The sequence below is a fragment of the Ischnura elegans genome, chromosome 6 (genome assembly GCF_921293095.1).
Source record: "Ischnura elegans chromosome 6, ioIscEleg1.1, whole genome shotgun sequence".
In the NCBI taxonomy this organism is placed as follows: domain Eukaryota; kingdom Metazoa; phylum Arthropoda; class Insecta; order Odonata; family Coenagrionidae; genus Ischnura; species Ischnura elegans.
In genome coordinates this window covers 51,952,976-51,973,860 of record NC_060251.1, presented here as the reverse complement: position 1 = coordinate 51,973,860, position 20,885 = coordinate 51,952,976, and the positions used below count along the sequence as shown (strand labels likewise).

General features: G+C 35.0%; 1 protein-coding gene across 2 annotated transcripts in view; it reads left to right on the top strand.

Moving 5' to 3' along the window:
• Positions 1 to 20,885, top strand: part of LOC124160670 (WD repeat and FYVE domain-containing protein 3) — a 118,683-nt gene that overhangs the window by 50,109 nt on the left and 47,689 nt on the right. For both annotated transcript variants that reach the window (XM_046536634.1, XM_046536635.1), the window contains exons 20-28: positions 2,451 to 2,623; positions 6,023 to 6,251; positions 6,478 to 6,614; positions 6,866 to 7,049; positions 9,733 to 10,004; positions 12,210 to 12,442; positions 13,984 to 14,244; positions 16,330 to 16,568; positions 18,985 to 19,265. In XM_046536634.1, the coding sequence (XP_046392590.1) occupies positions 2,451 to 2,623; positions 6,023 to 6,251; positions 6,478 to 6,614; positions 6,866 to 7,049; positions 9,733 to 10,004; positions 12,210 to 12,442; positions 13,984 to 14,244; positions 16,330 to 16,568; positions 18,985 to 19,265 (2,009 nt within the window). The remainder of the gene's footprint in view (positions 1 to 2,450; positions 2,624 to 6,022; positions 6,252 to 6,477; positions 6,615 to 6,865; positions 7,050 to 9,732; positions 10,005 to 12,209; positions 12,443 to 13,983; positions 14,245 to 16,329; positions 16,569 to 18,984; positions 19,266 to 20,885) is intronic.

The window sequence follows — 20,885 nt, the reverse complement described above, 5'->3', positions numbered from 1 at the left end:
TTAAATTTTAAGAGTGGGATGTCCTTGTTATGCAAAAATATGAAGCTAACGAGAATTATAGATATTTTGAAATCTTAATTTTGAAAATATTCATAATTTTAGAAATGCAGCGGTCTCTCAGACCTCACGTCACCGGTTAAGGGTTATCTTTTACATTTGCTTTGTAAATAATAACTTTCTGAATGAAGTAGGGAATCAGGCTCTCTCAGAGGAATGTGATGTCAGTCAAAGCCTTTCTTTTCTGATAAATCAACCACAAAGCAACCTCTTTGTTATGAATTTGATGGGATTGGTTAAATGATCATTTGGTTTTTGGGGGTTAGTTATGCCTTGGTGATATGTGGATTGTATTATTGCAGGTACAGAAGTGTTTGTTTAGCTTGAAGATGTGACTTCTATCTCTAAAGTAACAACTTCTGTAGACTTCAGATTGTGGGTTTTTGAAGGGATCAGCAACTATGATGGTCTTAATGGGGAAAACTTATTTAATGGGAATGAAAGAGACTTTCATGTTCTGGGAAAATGTGCCAGACTCTGTGGGAAAGTATTAAAGAAATGCAATTATGAGTAACTTTACTTTCAGGGAAATATTAAGTATTATATTATTAAATATTACTACAGTTGATCACCACAAATCTGGTACCGTTGGGACTTAGGATATGCCAGATTTGGGATTTTGCCAGATATCAGGTGCTTTGGTAGTAACCAGTATAATTAGTGGGCCTGCAATATTTTTACGAGGGAATTTGTTGAGTTAAAACAAAATGAGATCAAATTAAAATTAAAAATGTTAAATTTTTCCAAAAGTACGGAGTGGAAGTAGGATAAGCATTGAGCCAATTAGACAACAGCAGGGAGCTACTGTGTGAGTAAATGGTGTTAACTTGGGTTTGCATGGGTTATCAGTTTGAAAATGGATGATTGGAAAAACATCTAGCCAACATCAGTTTTCATCCTCCCCACACCACGAAACTCTGCTGTACATTGATTTGATTTTTGATGAAATTAATGAAACTAAATGAAACCACAGTCATGTCTTATCCGGGAAATTCAGTTTTCAGATCTGTAAATCAAAATTTATTGATTTCAGAAGGTGCTTAATGCCAGATTGTGTGGCTCATTCCTGGAGGGTGTTTCAGAGTCTCATAGGATTGGCGGCGTCGGAAACGGATTCAGTCTGAGTCGATCGGGAACCTATCCTACACTCGTCTTCTGTGTGTTTCACACATACTATCAGAAAGCGTTCTGCTTTTGGTATGACGTCAACAGTCATCCTAAGCGGGAAACGATAAAACGTCATGGTTTTCAAGAGACAAGTGAGCAGCAAAAATAACCTTCTGCCAAGTTTGACACTTCACAAGGGAAGCGAAAGGCATATTAAGGCGAAAGCAGAGAAAAAGCGTACCAGGGGTGGAGTGGAGTGCGAGATATTTGGTGCACCCGAAAAATTCAGGGGTAATGTTTTGCCCACTTATGAAGAGATGATGAAAATGTTTTTTAACCATGATTTTAACTAAAATTATCCCATATTTGCATAAAATTAGTCTTCGTAACCGTTTGATTCTGAAATCAGCCTGATTTTTCGCAACATTTTAAACTTTTGAGCTCGGGCAGCAGTGGTTAATATCATCTGATTTGAAAAAAAAATGTGTGTGCGAGGTCCTGATATCATTTCGCAACTTTCCCACCTAGGGCAAATTTGATGAGGAAAAAAACCTTTTTTCAGCCTACCCTATTGTGGATGATGCCATTGTGGATCATGGAACTGCATCCCACTATGTCTAGCTCTCATGCAACTTTTTCTGATATAGCTGTTTTGTGCAGTGTCTGGAATATAGTTTCTATTGTAGCAATTTGATGCATCTTACTAATCCTGAACTATCCCAGATCTTTAATCATGCTGCTACTCATCATACAGTATACATCCTCAGATATGTGGTTGTTCACAAAAACTGAGGTTAAAGGGAATTTAGAGAGAATGCCTCTTATAGAGGTGGATTTAGAGGCAGGAAAACTTCTATTCTTTGTGGTACGTCATTAGTGGACTGTACAGTTATTATATTCAGAGGAGAGGGGCACCTGTGACTAGGAAGGTCTGCTCTTCAACTCCACTCATCTTGGATGTAGCCGTACCAATTTCCCGTTAGCCAATAATGTATGCAGCCAAAAGTGTCAGAAGTCAAAGAGGAGATATAATTCCATTTTGTTGGTTATTGTTGTCTTATTTAGCTTTGCGGTTTAATGTGCCTACTATGTACAAGAAAAGCATTCTAAGGTCAGGAAAATCTGGTCATACTTATTCTTTATCATTATCGATTACCCACCATTTACGTCCCTTTTACCTAATTAAACAAAATATTTTATGGCTTAAAAATGTCACGATGCACTGAAGACCTAATAGTGAGGTATTGATATAATTTTTTTTTTCTTGGGATTATCTTTTGAAATAGGTGCTGCGGAGTGGGAGCCTGATGTAATGGGCGATGCTGGTGCCAGAGTTTGGTGCCCAGATCTGCTTCAAGAGGGTCAATGGCATCACCTAGTTTTGGTGCTCAATCGAGCTGTTTTAAAGAACTCCTCGTTTTCTCTGTATGTCGATGGCCAGCATGTACACACTCAGAAGGTAATCCTCATTATTATTATTTTTTATTTGTGCATACGCATAAAATTTACTCTCTCTTAATAATGCAATGTGACCTCATCAATTGTATAAAGTTCTAAATGTGGTTGTTGACTAAAAGCAACGCAATTGAAGATGTACACACTGCCCATTTTTGTTGTCTCTGATGCACTTCTTGGGTGATAAACTGACAGACATTATTGTCAGCTGAAAACTTATTGCTCTCTTGTAAAAATAGGTGCTGAAAAAATTGAACAATTTTTCATCGACTTGTAGAATTTTTCACTTGCTATTACACAAAGGGCCAATGGTCCCATTTTTAGACACCAATTTAAATTTCAACAATATATTCATTTTCCATTCTATTCTCTTGATAGTTCTCCTGAAAGTGCATGTTTACTTTGGAGAGTAAAGTTAGGTGGTCGGAACTATAACCAATGCCAAAAAGAATTGGTGCTACAATAAATGGCAGGAAAACCAGTTTGAATCATATTTACTCATTGAAAGTTAAGATTTTGCGATAAAACTATGCATGGCATGCAGTGAGTGATCCTTAATAAAAAAATATATGACAAATTTGATTTGATTACATTTTGTTGATGGGAAATATTTACAGTGAGTTGGTTGAGGAATGGCATTATTTCATTAGCTGTGTTCAAATGAATATAAAAAGAAGAAAATGGATTTATTTTGATCAATTACATCTTAATGGATATCTCAGTTGGAGGATATGAGTTAGTGTTGCTGTTAATGAGTCTTTTTGGTTATTTAATACTTTTTGGACCATTAGTGTTGTATCCCTTCCAGAATCCTCTAAAGGTACCTACATTGATCCAATAATTAGTGTAATTATATTCAGTAGTTGTGGGGTATGTGGCCCTTTTCAGATTTTTCTTAATTCTAGTTGCAAACCTGGCGGTAGTGTTCCTTAGCATGACTGTGCAAATTTGGTCATAGTATTTTTTGCATGCCTGTTGAAAATAATTAATGCTCCCATAATTAGTTGGATGACGGAATGGATCACTATCATTCATAAGTTGTGTTCAAAAATCAAATCTACCTCCTCATTTTTATCCAATTATTTTTAAATTCATGAATTATGTTCACTTACTGTTATATTTTTCTAATTATTATTTTTGTCAAACTGATGTTATTGAAATTTTTAACTTAATGCTATATGTTGAAGGATGGTTATGGATCATTTTTTCTCATAATCTCTCTCTACAATGAATTTAAGCTTTCGCCATATTTTCATCTCCTGTAGATCTTAGTCATTATGTCAAAAAAATAATGCATATCAGTGTACATGCAAATCATTATTTGGATTTTAGTCTCTTATGTGAGAGCTCATTCTGCTTTGCAAGTTGGCTGAATCATAAAAAGTACTCATTTCTTTGTGATGGAATGAACATTGCATTTGTTTGAGGCCTATCTTTAATGGTTGTTAATTTTCATGCCATTATTTCAAACGCTTATCCTACACAATAAAGAATAGTATACAATGATGGCAGGAATACACTCATGCTTAATTTTTAGAATGTCAGGTTATAGTGGCCAGTGATACATCAATGTGAACATATAAGTATTACCCTGGTGGTCTTTCACCAAACTGTTGTGAGCTCATCCATTTGACTCCTGGGCCTTTTTCTTTACCAGTGTGTCAAACCCATAAGTGCCTTCTGCCTTCAAGGTGTACATTTTCTTTGCACTTATTTTAGAACGTAGATGTTTAGAGATGGCTGCTCTGTTGTAATAAAATATTTTCCATTCAATCAAAGGTGTCTCTCGGGTAACAGTATGTGAGGATGAATTTCCTTTGGGTACCAACAATAGAATGTATATTTTTCTGATTGGGGACTGTGCCATAGTCCAAGTGAACTGTCACTACCAATCAGAAATCCACTTGTTAATTTTTTCATTTTATTTTTAGTTTCATGACAGAGTTCTGGGCACTTACTGATTCCTGAAAAAGATAATTTCCAAAAAAATTTTACTCAAAAATTTCTGATAACCATCACTTCAATTGCAAGGAGGTCACAGCTAATAGAAAAATGAGGAAATCAATGTCATTTTCATGGATTGAATACATAATCAATATCCCTAGGCATATTTCCTTGGCACAAAGTTTCTCCCATTTTTCTTTTATCTTTTTCCATAATGATACTTAAGATATCCTGGGAAATCACATGTTATTGTTGCCCCTGGTTTTATGAGTCTACCAGCCATAGAGTTATTCAATTTACCTTATTTCCAAGCATTCAAATTATTTATTGACAAAAATTATCATAATTGCGGAGATTCCTTAGATTATTTTGATGCTCCAGTGGATTCTCATATCAGTTTTCCTTTTCTTACTCATGTGTGCCCTCTCTTTTTTAAATCCTTGATAATGTGTCCTACGTAGCTGATTGAAGGTCTTGTTCTCTTGGGAAACACATACTAGCCTCATTGCTTCACTGAAAGGTCTATGTGCGTGAATAGATTTTATACATGTTGTTGATTTGAAAAAAAATATTTTAAAGTTATCATCATTTTTAAATTAAAAGGATATTTGGATGCTAATAATGCACATTTTTTTAACGTATCTGTAGTGCTAAAGCTGTAAGGCTTGAGTATAGCTTGAATGATGCTGAAGATGGCTGTATGAAATAACTTTCCTTATTAGCAGTTGGTAATGTATGATATCTTTCTCTGCTGAGATTTAATAGGCATAGTATTTTCATGGTTAGTAAATGCGTAGAACATTTATTGCACAGAAATAAAATATTAGCCATTTCATGTAGCAAAGCTTCTATGGATTAAATGTCAAATACTTGTGCTTCCAGGTAGTGCAAAACTCTAGTCCAAGTGTTAAAAACCAAAGATAATGTTAAACATTGTGAGAATGTTTTGTATCCTTTGCCTGCCAGATTCAAGCTGTGTTTGAATAATAACTACCTCTATGTCACCTGTAGATACTGATTACATGTATGCTCTACGTTACCTTCATGAATTAGATGTACATAATCTTCATGTATTATATTTTAGGAAGGATTAGTTGAAATTCCTGAAAACTAAATGGGTGTATCATGAAACTCACCTAATAACTACGGTTAATATTTAGGGCTTAGCTTGGAAGGTTATCATATGGTAGTACTGTGACATTCTTTTCTGAAGGAAATTTTTCACATAAACCTGAAATAGGGTGGTGTTATGATTTCCTCCCTGTGTGTCTATGGCAGGTTATCATCAATTTGTGTTCAATTAGCTCAGGAATCATATTAGGAATGATTCCCTATGCCTACATGTATGGGCACAATGGTTTGAAAAACCTATTCACTTTCAATGGTCTTTATATTATTTTTTGGTGTTCGGTATTTATTCCTAGTAGATTAATCTAACATAAAATTTTCTGGCAAACAGCTGCATTACATCTCACAGAATCCTGGTGGTGGGGCTGCTAACCTTACTGTAGCATCCTCTGTTTATGGTTATATTGGTACTCCACCTGCATGGAGACGTTTTTCTCGCCTCTCTTGGAAACAAGGGCCTTGTCATCTGGTAGAGGAAGTTCTTAGTCAACAAGCAGTTGCTATGCTGTATCAACTTGGCCCACATTACATGGGAAGCTTGCAATCACCAGAGCCAAATGGTATGCTAACCAGTTGATATCAATCATTGTTATTATCATTGCTAGTACACGGTCTAGTAACCAGTTTTTGCTGCAAAACAATTATATTTCATGAAGTAAATTAACATAACAAAATTTTAATTGAAAATATTATTATTTAAAAATATTGCTTGAAACTATCTATTGTCGTATGAATGGTGAATATTTTGACACAATTTCTTTCACTTGAGTATATTCTCTTTTTAAGGTTCTGAACCATTGCCTCCTCTTGTCCCAGAAGAGAAAGTGATTTTTGGGTTGAATGCTAAAGCTGTATCTCAACTTACTCTGGCTAAAATAAGAAAAGTTTACAGCAGAGCAGATAATAAATCCATTGCAAAGCAGGTAATGTTTTATGAAGCACTCTCAATACCAACATAATCTCACCGTATTATAATTTAGTCATATTCCTTCTTATGTGAAGTCAATTTGTGAAATAAGTTCTCTCTATAGTTTTTACATGCAAGCATAGTTTGAATATTTTTGTAAGTGTGGCTAAAAGTTGGCACATTATTGGTATGCTTTGTTCAATACCTATACGAAATCTATCTGTGAAACCAAGATATCTTTTGTGATACAAACCATATTGTTTACAGCTGGGCATGTCTTCACATGAAAATGCTACTCCAATCCGCGTTCTGCACAATTCAGCAGGCCATTTGAGTGGGCCAGCTAGGTCATTGGGTGGTGTTGTAATAGGTTATCTTGGAGTACGGGTGTTTTCTCCTAGACCAGTGGCTAAAATAGTGGAAAATGTTGGTGGTTGTTCAGTGCTCTTAGGTAGGTAGTTGGTGCTATTTACTGGAAAATAGATTTATGTTTGTGAGTGGCCTGTTACATGACAAATCTGTGTGGTCTTTTATTAATTGAAATCCATCAGTAATAAAACTTAGTCTGTCATGAAAAATTCCTAATTTAGTTCATGATTCCTTTAAGTCAGTTGCTTTAATTAATGTTCTTTGTAGCATAAATCAAAATCAATCAAATGTTTTGAACTGTGACTGAATGTTGACAGGATTACATATTCAATCATGTTTTGTTTAATGATTACAATGTAACCTCGATCTATTGTTTCCGCATTGATCACTTTTCTGCATTCATCGTTCGCCTTTCCTGGTCCCAAACAGTGGCGCCGACTCCATGGGGCCTGAGGGGGCCCGAGCCCCCTCAAAGATTCGTTTGGGGGGGCGGAGCCCCCTCAATAATTCAAGAAAATAATTAAGTTATATTATGCTTTGTGAAATCACAAAAATATATTTGTTATTTTTATTTCCCATGTTTGACGATCGTTACCTTTTAAAATAAATTCAACAATGTGTGTTGAAACAAATAATTATAAGGTTAAGCAGGTTAACTGAATCAAGTGGTGTGAATCATGGTAGTGTTTCGGTGCTGCGACACACTTTGAATTTAACCTCTTCCCGGGGCAAGACCTCCGATAGGGGCCCCCCCAATATTTTTTATAAGTCGGCGCCTCTGGTCCCAAATAAAGTCCCATAAAGACAATGTAATTTTTTCCCACATCTATCACTCCTCAAAGTATTGTTTTCCTTCATCCATCGTTTGATGAAAATGAGACGAAGTAGTTATAATGTATAATTTATGTGTTTGAATCTTCCCCGAGAGATGGAACTACCATTAGGCTCAGTACCGTGGAATAGTAACTACGTAGCAATATCCCAAAATCTGCTATCCCCCTTCCATCAGCCCTCGGACACCCCTCGAACACTTTCTGTCTCTCCGAAATCAAGCAAAAGGCCCCAGCTTGCGTGAGGTTCGTATTATGAAGACCATATATCAAAAGCTTCAAGAGTAAATAGGAACGTGTTTCACCTTTTCCTCTTTTTCCCCCACTAACCTTTTTCAGCTTACCTGCTTCAAAGATTCCCCGTTTCTTGAGGTCGACTGCTGCATGAGTCATTTATTAGCCCAAAAGGTGTCTAACGATAACTTTCGGAAATTGATATTACACCTCTATTGGATTGAAATATTAATAATGTGCACATAATTTAAAAAAGAATAACATCAAACACTACATATTTCTGACATCATTTAAGCAGTTAAGCTAGGAAATAAATGGCAAAATGTGATGGAGACTTAGCATTCTGGCGAATCTTTGCAGCTGAGCTTCTAGGTAGTTGATGCGGCATTTTTTTCCTAAACAGATATCAAGTTACAATTTATGAGTTATGCTATAAATCTCTCTTGTCACAGTCACAGAAAAAGTGATATTTTCTCAGGATATTTGGTTTCTTCCTGCTAACCATTTGAATACATCTGCTTATCTGGTGAGAACTTTCAAAGATGGGCTGAAATTAATTGAAGAAAAGAATCCGGGGGAGAAATGTTTGAATATTGCAAAGTGCCTCGGGTGTTCTGCTAGCGCATAATGGTAGGATTGGGGGTAGAGCGGGCTACTAGTTGAAAACAAGAAGTTGGATGAAGCCAAGTATCAGGTGCATGTGCCACTGAAATGGCGTTTGATTGATAAGAATATATACACCAGACAGAAATCCATCGTAGTGTAAATGCCGAGACGGCATGGTATCATTTTTTCGTGAGGTGATGTGTTCCCATGGGGTGTTTGAAAGAGGTGTTGGTTGAATCATCAATGTGCCCAAAGTTTTTCCACAAAATTCAAATATTCCATTAATCTGCTAAATTCCTGTTTGAATCCTTTAAAGAAAATCACAATTACTCGCCAAAATCCAATTTTTCCTTCTGAATAGGCAACCTAGTCAGACATTCCTGCATTGATCGATTTTCACGCTTTCATTTTATTTTTCGTCCATCCCCTTGAAAAATGATAGATCAAGGTTCCACTGTGTGTACTTTGTGTTTTTGGGAGAAATCCACTATTACATCCTGGAGATATTTTTTTAGTCTGAAACCTATTAATTATGGTTGAAATTGTCTCCACTTGAGAATGTGACTTCAATGTCTTTCCTGCACAGTTCTCCTATGTATTACTGATATGCGAATTGTATATAATTAATTTGTTTGTATCATGTGTCTCAATTAATACCCTCCATTGTTTATGTAAAATATATGTTTTATGTGAAAATATTTTTTTCCTTACATCCACAAAATTTATTAAGTATCAGCAGGAAGATTTCTGTCCTCAAAAAGCAAAAAAATCAGGCTTGCTAAAAATTATGTAAACAGTGGATTGGAGTTATTGTAAATTAAAATCTTGTTGAATTCCATTATGTTCCATTGTTGATTAAACATTCTGAGCTATGCATGAGATGGGTGAGAATAGTTTTGTATGATGTTTTGGATGCAAATATTTAATGGTGCAAGGTGAGGAAGGGGTCACCTCGTTGGTATATTTTAGAAAGTAGAAGAGGATTACAATCACAAATTTTCCCCATCTAATGAAATGCTTGACTAACCTCATTGCTTCTGATTATTCTGCTAATATTCATTTTACTCAAGAACTTAATTTTATTCCAATGAATAGGTTTAATAGCAATGGCTCAAGATGTTGAAAGTTTATATGCTGCTGTAAAGGCCTTGGTGTGTGTTGTAAGGAGTAATCGATGTGCTCAGAAGGAAATGGAAAGACAGTGTGGACATCAGACATTAGCTATGCTACTTCGTCGCAAAAAAGCTCTTCTGAACAGTCACATTCTCCACCTCACCTTTGGACTTGTGGGAACAGTGAATAGTGGGCAAGAGAGTTCTTCCATTCCAAACATGATTGCTTTCAGGGATCTTCTCTGTGATCTTGAGGTATTTTTATTGTGTTTTCTGCAAATTTTATGATTTTTGCCAGGAGGTTGAATCTGAAAACCCAGAGGTCAATACTAGAGCATGAAAAGAAAGTTTTTTTTTACTTTTTGTAGAAGGGAAACCATTGGGGTTTTAACTGCAAATGTTCACCAATTTCATTAAATAGAACCTATTATACAGACTTTAAGAATTTTTGGGACTTTTTAACAAAATTATGCGCCATAGTCAATATTTCACCATTGAGATCACCTTCATCTGGATATGGATTATGTTTCAGTCATCAAAGCTTAAAATCAACTGTTACCTCGGAATGATTTGGAACTATGTATTCCAATTTACTTGAATTTTTTTACATTGTTAGAGTATGTGCCAATGAACAATAGTGACAGCACAGAACGATGCTTCCAGCCCAGGGGTATTTGCCACTCTATCTGAGGGATGGAAATTTTTCTCTAAGTAACTCGAAATTATCAGATTTAAAGGAAATATTGTAGCATAAAGTTTCTTCATAAATCAATACTTTTTGAGTTATTTGCTATTGAAAATTTTGTTTTTTATGAAAAAACAATTTTAAATGGATTTTAACAAGTAACTAAAAATATGGATGTTATCAGTAAAAGTGTAATAAACAAGAATTTTATTCAGCTATATTCGTGTGTTTCACTTTTTGTGATCATATGCATAATATCTGAGTTATTCGTTAAAAACTATGAAAATGTGGTTTTTTGCATAAAAATACCAAGTTGTCAATCGGTAAGAACTCAAGAAGTATTCATTTACAAAAAAAAAGCCTGAGCTGGATACATCAATTGACTCTCTATGTCACTGAAGTTTGTTAACACATTTTCTAACTATATATGGAATTTCAAGTCAATTGATGTAGTTTTAAACAATTCTGAGGTGAAAAGCTTGAATGACTGGACTATAATTTGTTTCTTGACTGGTACTCCTCAGAGTTGAGTGAGAGTTCTGTTTTAGTTTATGCTCACTTATACCTAAAGGTTGCTCACCAAAAACATTGTTCAAATAATTTTAGAAAAAATCATTAAGTTGTTAATTTTAATTAAAGATTCATTGATGAAATGCATTTAAGATGAACAATGAAGACTACATTAATAACAATAACAATGGAGGTTATTGGAAGCTGGAAACTACCTTGACAAGCTGACTGATCAATAAGGCACTAAATATAACAAGTAACTTTTTAGCCTTTTCAAATCAGGTTAAATTTGACATTTTGCTTCTAAGTAAACTGGCATGTCTAACTTTAAGTCAATTTTACATAATTAACACATCAATGCAGGGCGCTATGTGGGTAGAGTCATGTAATGTCTTTGCAGGCATCATATTGCTACTTGCAGCCATTCACTAACTCATGTGTCATTTATTTTCTCATAAGTTCCATGAAGTATTTTTTAAATGGACTTTGACAAAAATATCTTTTGGGAAATTCCGACCTCCAAGTAGCTCCGCTTGCATTCCTTGATTGATATGAACAAGGAAATGTTCTCAGTTTCATATTTTTGTGTGCGATTCAATCTTAAATCATGCGTATGCATCTAAGGATCTTCCAAAAAAAATTAACTACGATTAAGTGATCAAAGAAGAAAAGTTGGTAAGGTCGGTTTTTTCGCAGTATTTCATAAAAGAAATGTTATTACTAGAGCCTATGATTTTTTTTGGTCCTGTCAACCTCATAATAACTAGTCTTTAGTAGGAGCTTCATTTATTATCATTGCTTAAAACAAATGGAAATGTTGAAAATTATGGTTTATTCACCAGTGTATGTCATTTGAAAATGAAAATCTATGGGTTTATGTAAAATGACTTACTTCATTCTGAGACTTCATATTATGTTCAAATCATCTTGCAAAACCACACTATATATTTATCACAATAATTAATTAGTATGCTTCAGTGCATACTTTGATGATTTTCTGCTCTTAAAATTGGATATTTATCCTATTTCTTACCTACACTTACTTTCATGCTGTCTACTGGTCTCTCTAATCCTCACCCTTGATTTTTAAAAATGCACACCATCGTTTAGAACCCATCTGTTGCACAAGGCATGGATCCCATTTTTGGGCATTGGTGTTTATCTACCTTCCCCTACGAGGACTCAACTTTTCTGTTACATTCATAATTATAGATTTTTATGTATATCAAAGGAATGTTTTAATTTGTGTTATCTTCTGCATGGAGGTGTGGCATGAAGCCCCTGGTGAATTGGAGCGCTCGCTGTTTGAACACTTGCATGAACTTGTTGCCGAATCAAGCGAGAAGCAGACCAACTTGAAGATTGCTCGGGAGCTTCAACTCCTACAGAGGTTGCTACGAATATTGCCCCGCATCTCTTCCCCTCCTACAAGACAGGTTCTTCTGTCTCTTCTAAAGGCCCTTCTTGGCAACCATCCCCGTTCGGCTGATTTATTAGCGTTAGTATTTTCTATCTTACATGTTTTCAGTGTGCTTAATTAAGGTGATGTTGAAGTCATGCAGACATCTATAGCTGAGAGTGTGTCATTTTTTTGTGAGCACATTTATTTTAGCGGAGAGATTACATTTCATTCGTTCTTGTTTCTAAATCTCTGGAGCTTTTTGTCATTCAGAACAGTACACTTGCATGACTCAAAGGGTGTGGCTCTGCACTTATGTAATGATTTCTTAGAGTGTTCAGCATTTGTAAAGGGGTATTATATAGTACATTATGTATTAGTATGTTTTTATCTCAGGCTCACTTGAATGTACTAAAAAGAAAGAAGTGACTATTGGCTTTGGTCTTCCTCAATGTGCATTTTATCATTATTTTGTGTTTATCATTATTAATGGAATTGGCAACAAGTGACAGGTATAGTCATGCTCATTTGAAACAGTGTTTGGATCTTAGCTGAGCATGGAAAGGGCTGAAACTGCCGATAATATTTCGAAGTATTGGAATTAAGGTAACTATGAAGCTTATTGGTACATTTGACGGCTCTAATTTTAGGGAGCAGATATCATCACATTATTTTTAACTTTAGTGAACTGATCTCATCTGTAGCTGGACTTCAAATGGGTATATCATTGCCCATTGTCAATAACATAATGAAGTTATGGTTCGTTGATATTTTTCATTTGCCTGCTTACTTATTCATTTGATGTTTGTTGACTCCACTTAAATTAAAAATAAGGTCAAGTTAATTATATTTTGAAATTAAAATCAGTTCTTAACCCATGGCAAATAATTTCTATGCTAAAGTAAGAAAAGGCTTGCCTCTCTAAGGCAATTGTTAAAAGCATGAGGGCTTTCGCCCAAGTTCCCACTTTCGAGTGACATCATGCTGTGCCAAAACTGGTAAACATATGATATATCAGTGTTTGTATTTCGATCTTCATGTTTGTGGCCTTGAATAACATGCAAAAAAAGAGAGTCAAATGTCATGTAGGAGTGGAAGTGGGACCACTCCATTTTTGGAGATACTTTTCTGGCGGCTTGCGGGTATGTTGTTTGTCATATGCAAAGGAAATAAAATTAAGTTTGCCTGTTCTAGGGCTTTGAAGTGATTCCACCTGTTTAACTACTTTTCCTTAGTCAATTCAGATCGTTGATACATACTTAGATTTGCAAATTCTAGAACTACAATTGAAACGAAATCAATACTTCTTCAAAAGCCAAAAAATGTATTCTGAACCATGTTATGTTTTAAGCCCTGAATGTAATGTTCAGCAATCATTTCGTTTTTCCTGATATACACTGGCACATAGGAAGTAGAAAACCTTTGAATCTATGTATTCTCAGATAAATTTGTTATTTTCTTAGTGCATCTCAATATTAGTTGTATATATTTTATAGGAATCAATACTCTCAGAATTATAAAGATAAAATATCTATCATAAAAAGTGAATAATCTACCCAGTACTGAAGATTATATTTCAAAGTATACAAATTCACTTTTATTATTAAATATTTGAACTTTCGTTTTCTTCGTCCTTGCAGATTTGGCCAGTTCATTGCTGCTACACTTCCATCATTTGTATTAAATGAAAAACAGCTTGTTCTTCAAGAAGGTGTAGATGCCAATCGTCATATGGAAGTGCAAAGTGGTGAAGTGGAGAGGGACATGGGATTTCCTGGAGGCTTTGGTGATTCAGGGTTGATAAACAGGGTGGGAGACCAAGTGAGTAGCATCTTGCTACGAAATCGTTGTCTCCAATTACTCCACTCTCTGCTCTTCTGTGGGAAGAAAGTAAATGCTGGGTAAGGAAATTCATTTAACTGAAATCAGAACATGTATTCCTTCATAATATGTAATATTTATTGACAACATCATTGTTTGAACAGAAGGTAAGGAGGTTTTACTACTTTTTTTGGACACTAAGGTAGGTAAAAAAGTGCCTACTAATCAGGGTTCAAACCAGTCAAGGAAGAATGGGGAGTCAAGGAAGTTAGATTATGGTTAGGAAAAAAATCCAGTGGTGCAGTTAAAAGAAAAAGAAAATTGTGGTTGAAGGTTGTCAGAATAGGACAATGGCCTGGGTGCTTTTTTGCTGTCCTTAAAGGGTGGCACAGGATAGCTGCAGGCACTGCTTGACCTTACAATATACTTTGGTGTATTTTTCTATAAAATCTTTGCATATAACTGCAATGCGATTGATATAAAGTCAAGGAAAGTTATATGTAGTATTTGGACTGAAAGTTAGGGAAATTGTGATTAGAACGTTGATATGATCCTTGTTAATGGAATGAGGATATGTGAGAATCTCTCTGAATTATGAGACATTAAAAGGATTTAAAAAAAATGAACTGTTTTAGTGGAGACACATTTGAGGGCTATATTTATTTGCCATTTTATTTTATTGTCTCAGGAATAATACCCTCTCAGATTAATAATCTGCCCCTAGACTTGGGGTGAAGTGTAGCTGCTTCAAGGTGATTTAAAAATGTTTATATAAATATAATGTTCATGATGTCTCCATGTTCCTGGGCTTCACCGCGTGGATTTTTCTTTATGACGACAGTTTCTCCGGTATTCCAACCGGCGTCTTCAGGTCGATGTCGGGATAATGTTCATTGATAAAGTAACTTTATTGATATCCAAATTTATCTGATTTGGTCTCTTGTTAATGTAAGTTATTGATTATTCTACTTGAGGGAACAGATTGGTAAATTTTCAATGATCATGTGGTGTTAATAATAATATTATTTTATGTAATATGTTTAATAACTAAATATGATTAACTGAATTCGACAGTGTAAAAATAATTCTACAAGTTTTTTTAGAATTGTCTTTATTTATTATGTTAAATAGCAATTATGAAACTGAATTTTTTTAGTCTATAAATGCTATTTATGTTAAAATTAATAGGTTGCTGAGGGATATTTATCACCATGCTAAAGAATCAACTCGACATCTTGAAAAGCACACTGGAAGTGAAATTTTTATTCTTTTCCCGCAATACAAAATACATATAAAATAAACAAAAGACATACTAAATAGTTTTGGCGGGATTCACTGAAAGAACAAATTAAAATGCAACAATTTATTTTCACTGTCAAAACCTTTTGCCCCATCTGAGGCAGCCAATGCAAAGCAGTGGATTAATATGTGCAATCAAAATATTCTTTTGTGGTTTCTTTAGTTTTTCATCATTATCATAGTTTTTCTCAAGGTTATCTCTGTAGTCAGTGAAATATTATCCATTCTGTAGAGTGCACAGTTATCACAAATAATTTAGGCTGAATGTGTTAATTGCACTATAACTGCAACATTATCACAATTGAGACTTGATCAATTGAAACAGTCTTTGTTGTATCTATTATTTATTATTTATTATTATTATTATTATCCATGGGTGTACCCAGCGAGGGGCAGGAGGGGGCAGCTGCCCCCTCCTAGAAGCAAAAATCGCAAATGTTTTTAATGAAAATAATGTTTTCTCAAGCAAGTAATTTTAAAAACTAATAAAGAGCTGTTACAGTTTCCTGAAAATGTTGATTTCATTCTCCTTTTCCATGCTTAAATCTTACCTACAACTTGAACAACTATGGCTTGCCCGCCCCTAGTTTTGATCCTGGGTACACCCATGGTTGTATCCGATTCTGGCTAACTTGGTGATCATTGTGTATGCTACAATTTCTGTTGTTGTTAACATTTTTAGACAAGAATTTCATTTGTCTAGAATTTAGAGTGCATTAATTATTTCAATAATATCATGGTTGTATAGTGATTTACATCCTTGTCCTTTTATTATTTACCTACATTTTGCATTACTCTTAGTCAGTTATTGTTACCTCCCTTTATAGCGGATATATCAAACTTACAGTCTGCTTTATCTTCCTCAGATTTTGTGATGAAGTTTCCAAAGTTTTGGGCTTCGACTGGGTGCTCCTCTTTCTCCAGGGTCATTTGCATGCCACAACTGTGGTGTGGGGTCTTCGGGTCCTCGTTGCTCTCTGTTCTCTGCCCAATCTTCTACAGAAATTCAGGGAAGCCTCAGGTAATGGTGGATGGCTGCGAGACACAGACACTTCAGGACTCGGTGGAGGTCTAAGAGAGGTTATAACCAGGCTAAGTAATCCAGGTATGATTGTCTTTTTAATATGTATATTTTGTTCAAATTTTGAATGGGGAAAACATCCCGAAATACTAATATATATAGTTACCCTCATCTGTAGTAAGTAATTTTCATTTTCTGGATTATTTTTACCATATGGCACGATGCAGTAGATGGTGTTGAAACTTGTCTAAATTATGAGTGGAAATTATTTTTTTCTAAGTCTGAAATATGCAAAAATCAAGTCCTAAAATGGAATGAACACAATGGAAAAAGGTAGCTGACTTAAATTATAGCCCCAGATAGGACCATCTTGAGTGATTTTCTTTTAAATACAAGGATACAAGGATGGAGAAAATTTTAAAATGAAGGAAGGATCATGTAAACATATGGGTTGATACACCATTGATTGTTTCATGGGTAGTCAATTAAATTTTTTTTTAATCCATGTTGTGTAATGCTCCGACCCATGTGCTCAGAGGTACCTGATAATGATAAAGAGGCTCTGAATTCTTGAGAACTGGGGAAATGCAACAAAGACAAGAAATTTAATTGGTTTGGCACATTGTGTGTTATGGCTCTCTTTCAAGCCAAATTTTTACAATACACTTTGAAAAACCATATTAGCTTTAACTTCAGAAAATGCTACAAGTTATGAAAATATTAGTAATATGAATGAAAAACTTTAGGGGGATGATGAATTATTATGACTGAGCAATATTGTTCAATCTTTTATTGATATAATTAAATATTATTGATTAAGTACCTTTAGATGTTGATCTCTGCTGACAGGAGTAAGTGAAGCTCTTTTAGTCGACCAAATTGAAAACATCTCTAAACATTGACAAATGTTATTGTCCATGCTAAATTACCATCAATGAGCTTATGAGCCCTCCGTAATCATGTTTTAATGGGCGTTGTCACTTGGCAAACACTAGCAATACAACCCTAAGGCTTGGCTGCTGGATTTGCATTTCTAGACTGGAGAGGAAAATGACACAGTTGAGTCAAGAGAAAGTGCCCTCCTCCCATTTTTGCATTGTTTTTAGTTAGTCTTACCTATTAACTCACCGCTATCTAATTTAGCTCATCAGTATGGTCCAAGGGATTGGTGAACGTTTGACAGTTTCTTTGATTAAGAGGAAGTAGGAGTTGCCCTCCATGTTACAGAGGCGAATTTTGCTCAACTCATGGCAGGGGTGGGAGTTCGCATGTTCTTCTAGTTTGAGATTAGGATGCTTAGGAATGATTTTGCTCGAGCAATCATGCGTGAAAATGATTGGATATTGAAAAACTTTAAATGAATAGGATATGCCGTAATGTTTTATGACAGCTCAAAAGAAGTTTAAAAAAAATACAGTTAATCTTGCTGCGAGACCAACTTTTTTATAAGTGGTACTCATTTCATTGTACCTTTGTTTGAAGCAGGATTTTTTACATGATGAAAAGGCCTTTTTTTCATGGGGAATAGCTTTCACCTTGAAAGTGGGACATCGTTATAAGGGAGTTTAAAGTGGGCTCCACTTTGATTTCATATCGTCAAGAAATTAATGGAATGACAGAGAAGATGACAGGAAAGGCTGGAAAAAACATTTTCACTGTGAAATTAAATTGATGATTTTTCTTCATCTTCTCATGCATTTGTAGTTTTCAATTTGAGCATCTCATTCTCAACACCTCATTCAAAAGGTGTTCCAAAGATGTGAAAATGTATTTTATTAAAATCATTTCACCTAATTTATTATTAGGTTTAAACTGGTATTATTTCACTGCACCTAACCACATTTTTATTTACCTCTCAATGGGAATATATGAAAGAACATAATAGGAAACATTATTTGTCGGAATGCAAGGTTAAAAGGAGAGCAAGGTTATTCGTGAACCAGTTACCTTTGAATGTTGAAGTTGCAAGTAAAGGCAGTATTGGAAATGGAAGTTGCCATATCGGAATTCACCTCTCATAGAGCGGACCAAAATATACAAACATGGCAGAGTGAGTGGGGATGTTATCAGAAGGTGGGAGGGTAAGCAGAGGGTGGGGAATGGGTGCTAGGTGGTGCTGAGGGCCCTTGCTGGGTTTACTAGTGTGAAAACGATGCAAAGGACGTGTCGGATGTAACCAAAAGTTGCACTGCAGGTTCTTGAAGCATGAGATGCACTTATATTCCAAATTTGCCCGCAATCGGTACATCCCTATGAAAATGCATAGCCTACAGACAAACAGGCATCCTCTTTTATACATAAACCTAATAGCACAATTGGTAGAGCACCCGGCCGGCAACCGGGAAGTTCTGGGTTCGTGTCCCAGTCAGGCCATATTTTTACCCTCTGATTTCTGGCTATAAATATGTTAGTAAATTCTATAAATTCTCAATTAGAGTACTCTATAAATTTATATGAGATTTCAGTATTGATTATGTATTTTTTATGTTTTGATTCCAAGGTTACCAGTTTGGTGGTTCATCTGGAATTGGCATGGGTGGTGGTGGGAATCCTGTTAGTGGAGTGGTTAGCTCTGGGGTAGGAGGAGCTTTGACCTCATCCTCGATAATCTCTACCCCAGTGGCCAATCATAGAGAAGTCAAGGTGGAGGCATTTCAAATTCCTGGTTTTCAGACTCTTGGTTGGTTGCTTCCTCAACACATTGATGTACCTGAGGTGTATTTTCTTCTCATGGCCCTAATGATGGGCCAACCTGTGAAACTCCTTCCTGCTGATTCTAAGGTTGGTTGAAAACTAAATCCCATTATGTATTAACTATATTAGGCCTCAAATAACTATTGTGATTTCCTAGTGGATTTATGATTGATGCATGGCATATAAATGAATAGACCTATGAATTGTTAAATGCGCGATTCTTTTATGCAGGATAATCCACTTCCTCTGTCAGAAACTCAGCGAAATGTAAGTTAAGTGAAAATTTGCAATTTTAAAATCAGCTGTTAAATGCCTTGCTTGATCATATTTTAGAAATGGGCATTCGAGCAGATAAGGTAGAGGATTAGCAAGTATTAATGCATTTATTGACTGGGGAGAGTTAAAAATTTTGTTTTCTTCTGCTAGCACTTTCTGGTGAATTTTTTATGCACACAAGTAAAGGTGGGTTCACACTAAAAACATTTACTGTAAAATTTGTTTCATTGCTTACAGCAAAATATTTTTGCTTTGTAAATATAATTTCTTTTTATTCATATCCATTTATATATATGCATATATTCCTTTTGTACAGGTATTCCACAATTCAGGAAACACAGTTTTGAAAATTTTTGGCAAAACATCTGAAAATGAAAACCCCTCAGTCCTTCTGTAATGCATTCAACAGTTTACAAGATATTCCTCCCCCAAAACAGGAATTTTATGAAAGTTTCGCATTAGACTCCATATCTCCTTTAATGAGGAATATAAAAGTACATACAATGACCCAGTTTAAAGCCCTTGCATAAATAAGATAATAAATACATTTTTTACAAAAGTTAAATGAATTACTAAAGTTTATAACTAATTCAAAATTTCAAATAGATTTTTGGCGGTGTAGCTAGCCCGTCAGCATTCCTCATTTTATCCTACTGTCCCATTTTTCTCACCTGCACTTCATTATATTCTGAAAAAATCTTTACGTGAATAATGCCCAATAGCTACCTTGGCATCTGTCCTCAGTGCTACACTTTCTGTTGTCGGTTCTCTAAATCTTACAGGAGCACTTCATTTTCCATCTTCTTTTCATAAATTTTTGTTTACTAGCCAATGTGATTTAGTGCATTCAAGGTGAAGAAATTCACTGAAGTCTGAATGAGGAGTTAAAACTCAGGTAGATGAAATTAGATAAAGCAAAAAAATCTTACTTGTTAATAGAGAATGAGGTTTACTGTGAAGATATGAATGATGAGGCCTGCATTTTGCCTTCACTCAATTCTTTTCATAAATGAAACATTACTACCTCCAAGTTTATTTTTAATTCTTAGAGGAGAGTTTTATTTACAAGTTAAAGAAAATGTGCAAAATCAAAGGGTTGCTACATTGTTAAAAATGGATTTGAAAAATTTTGAATTTTTTATAGACAATATTGAATTGTTTATATTTCATAAAAAAGTATATTACTAATCTATGTCAATTCAAGATATTTAAATTGTGACATGCACCCTTTTATAACTTTCTTATTTCCGAAGATATATAATAACACAAAGACGTTGTGGCCAAAACCACGAGGTTCTGGCTAGAACTGCACAAGAAAAAAAATATGGGTGTACTGGGGGATCACAGCAGGCTTAGCCCAAGGGTTAAGAGCCTACTGAAACAGTTGTTGCAAATACACCCAAACACTTGCAATAGTTGCTTTCAAGAAAA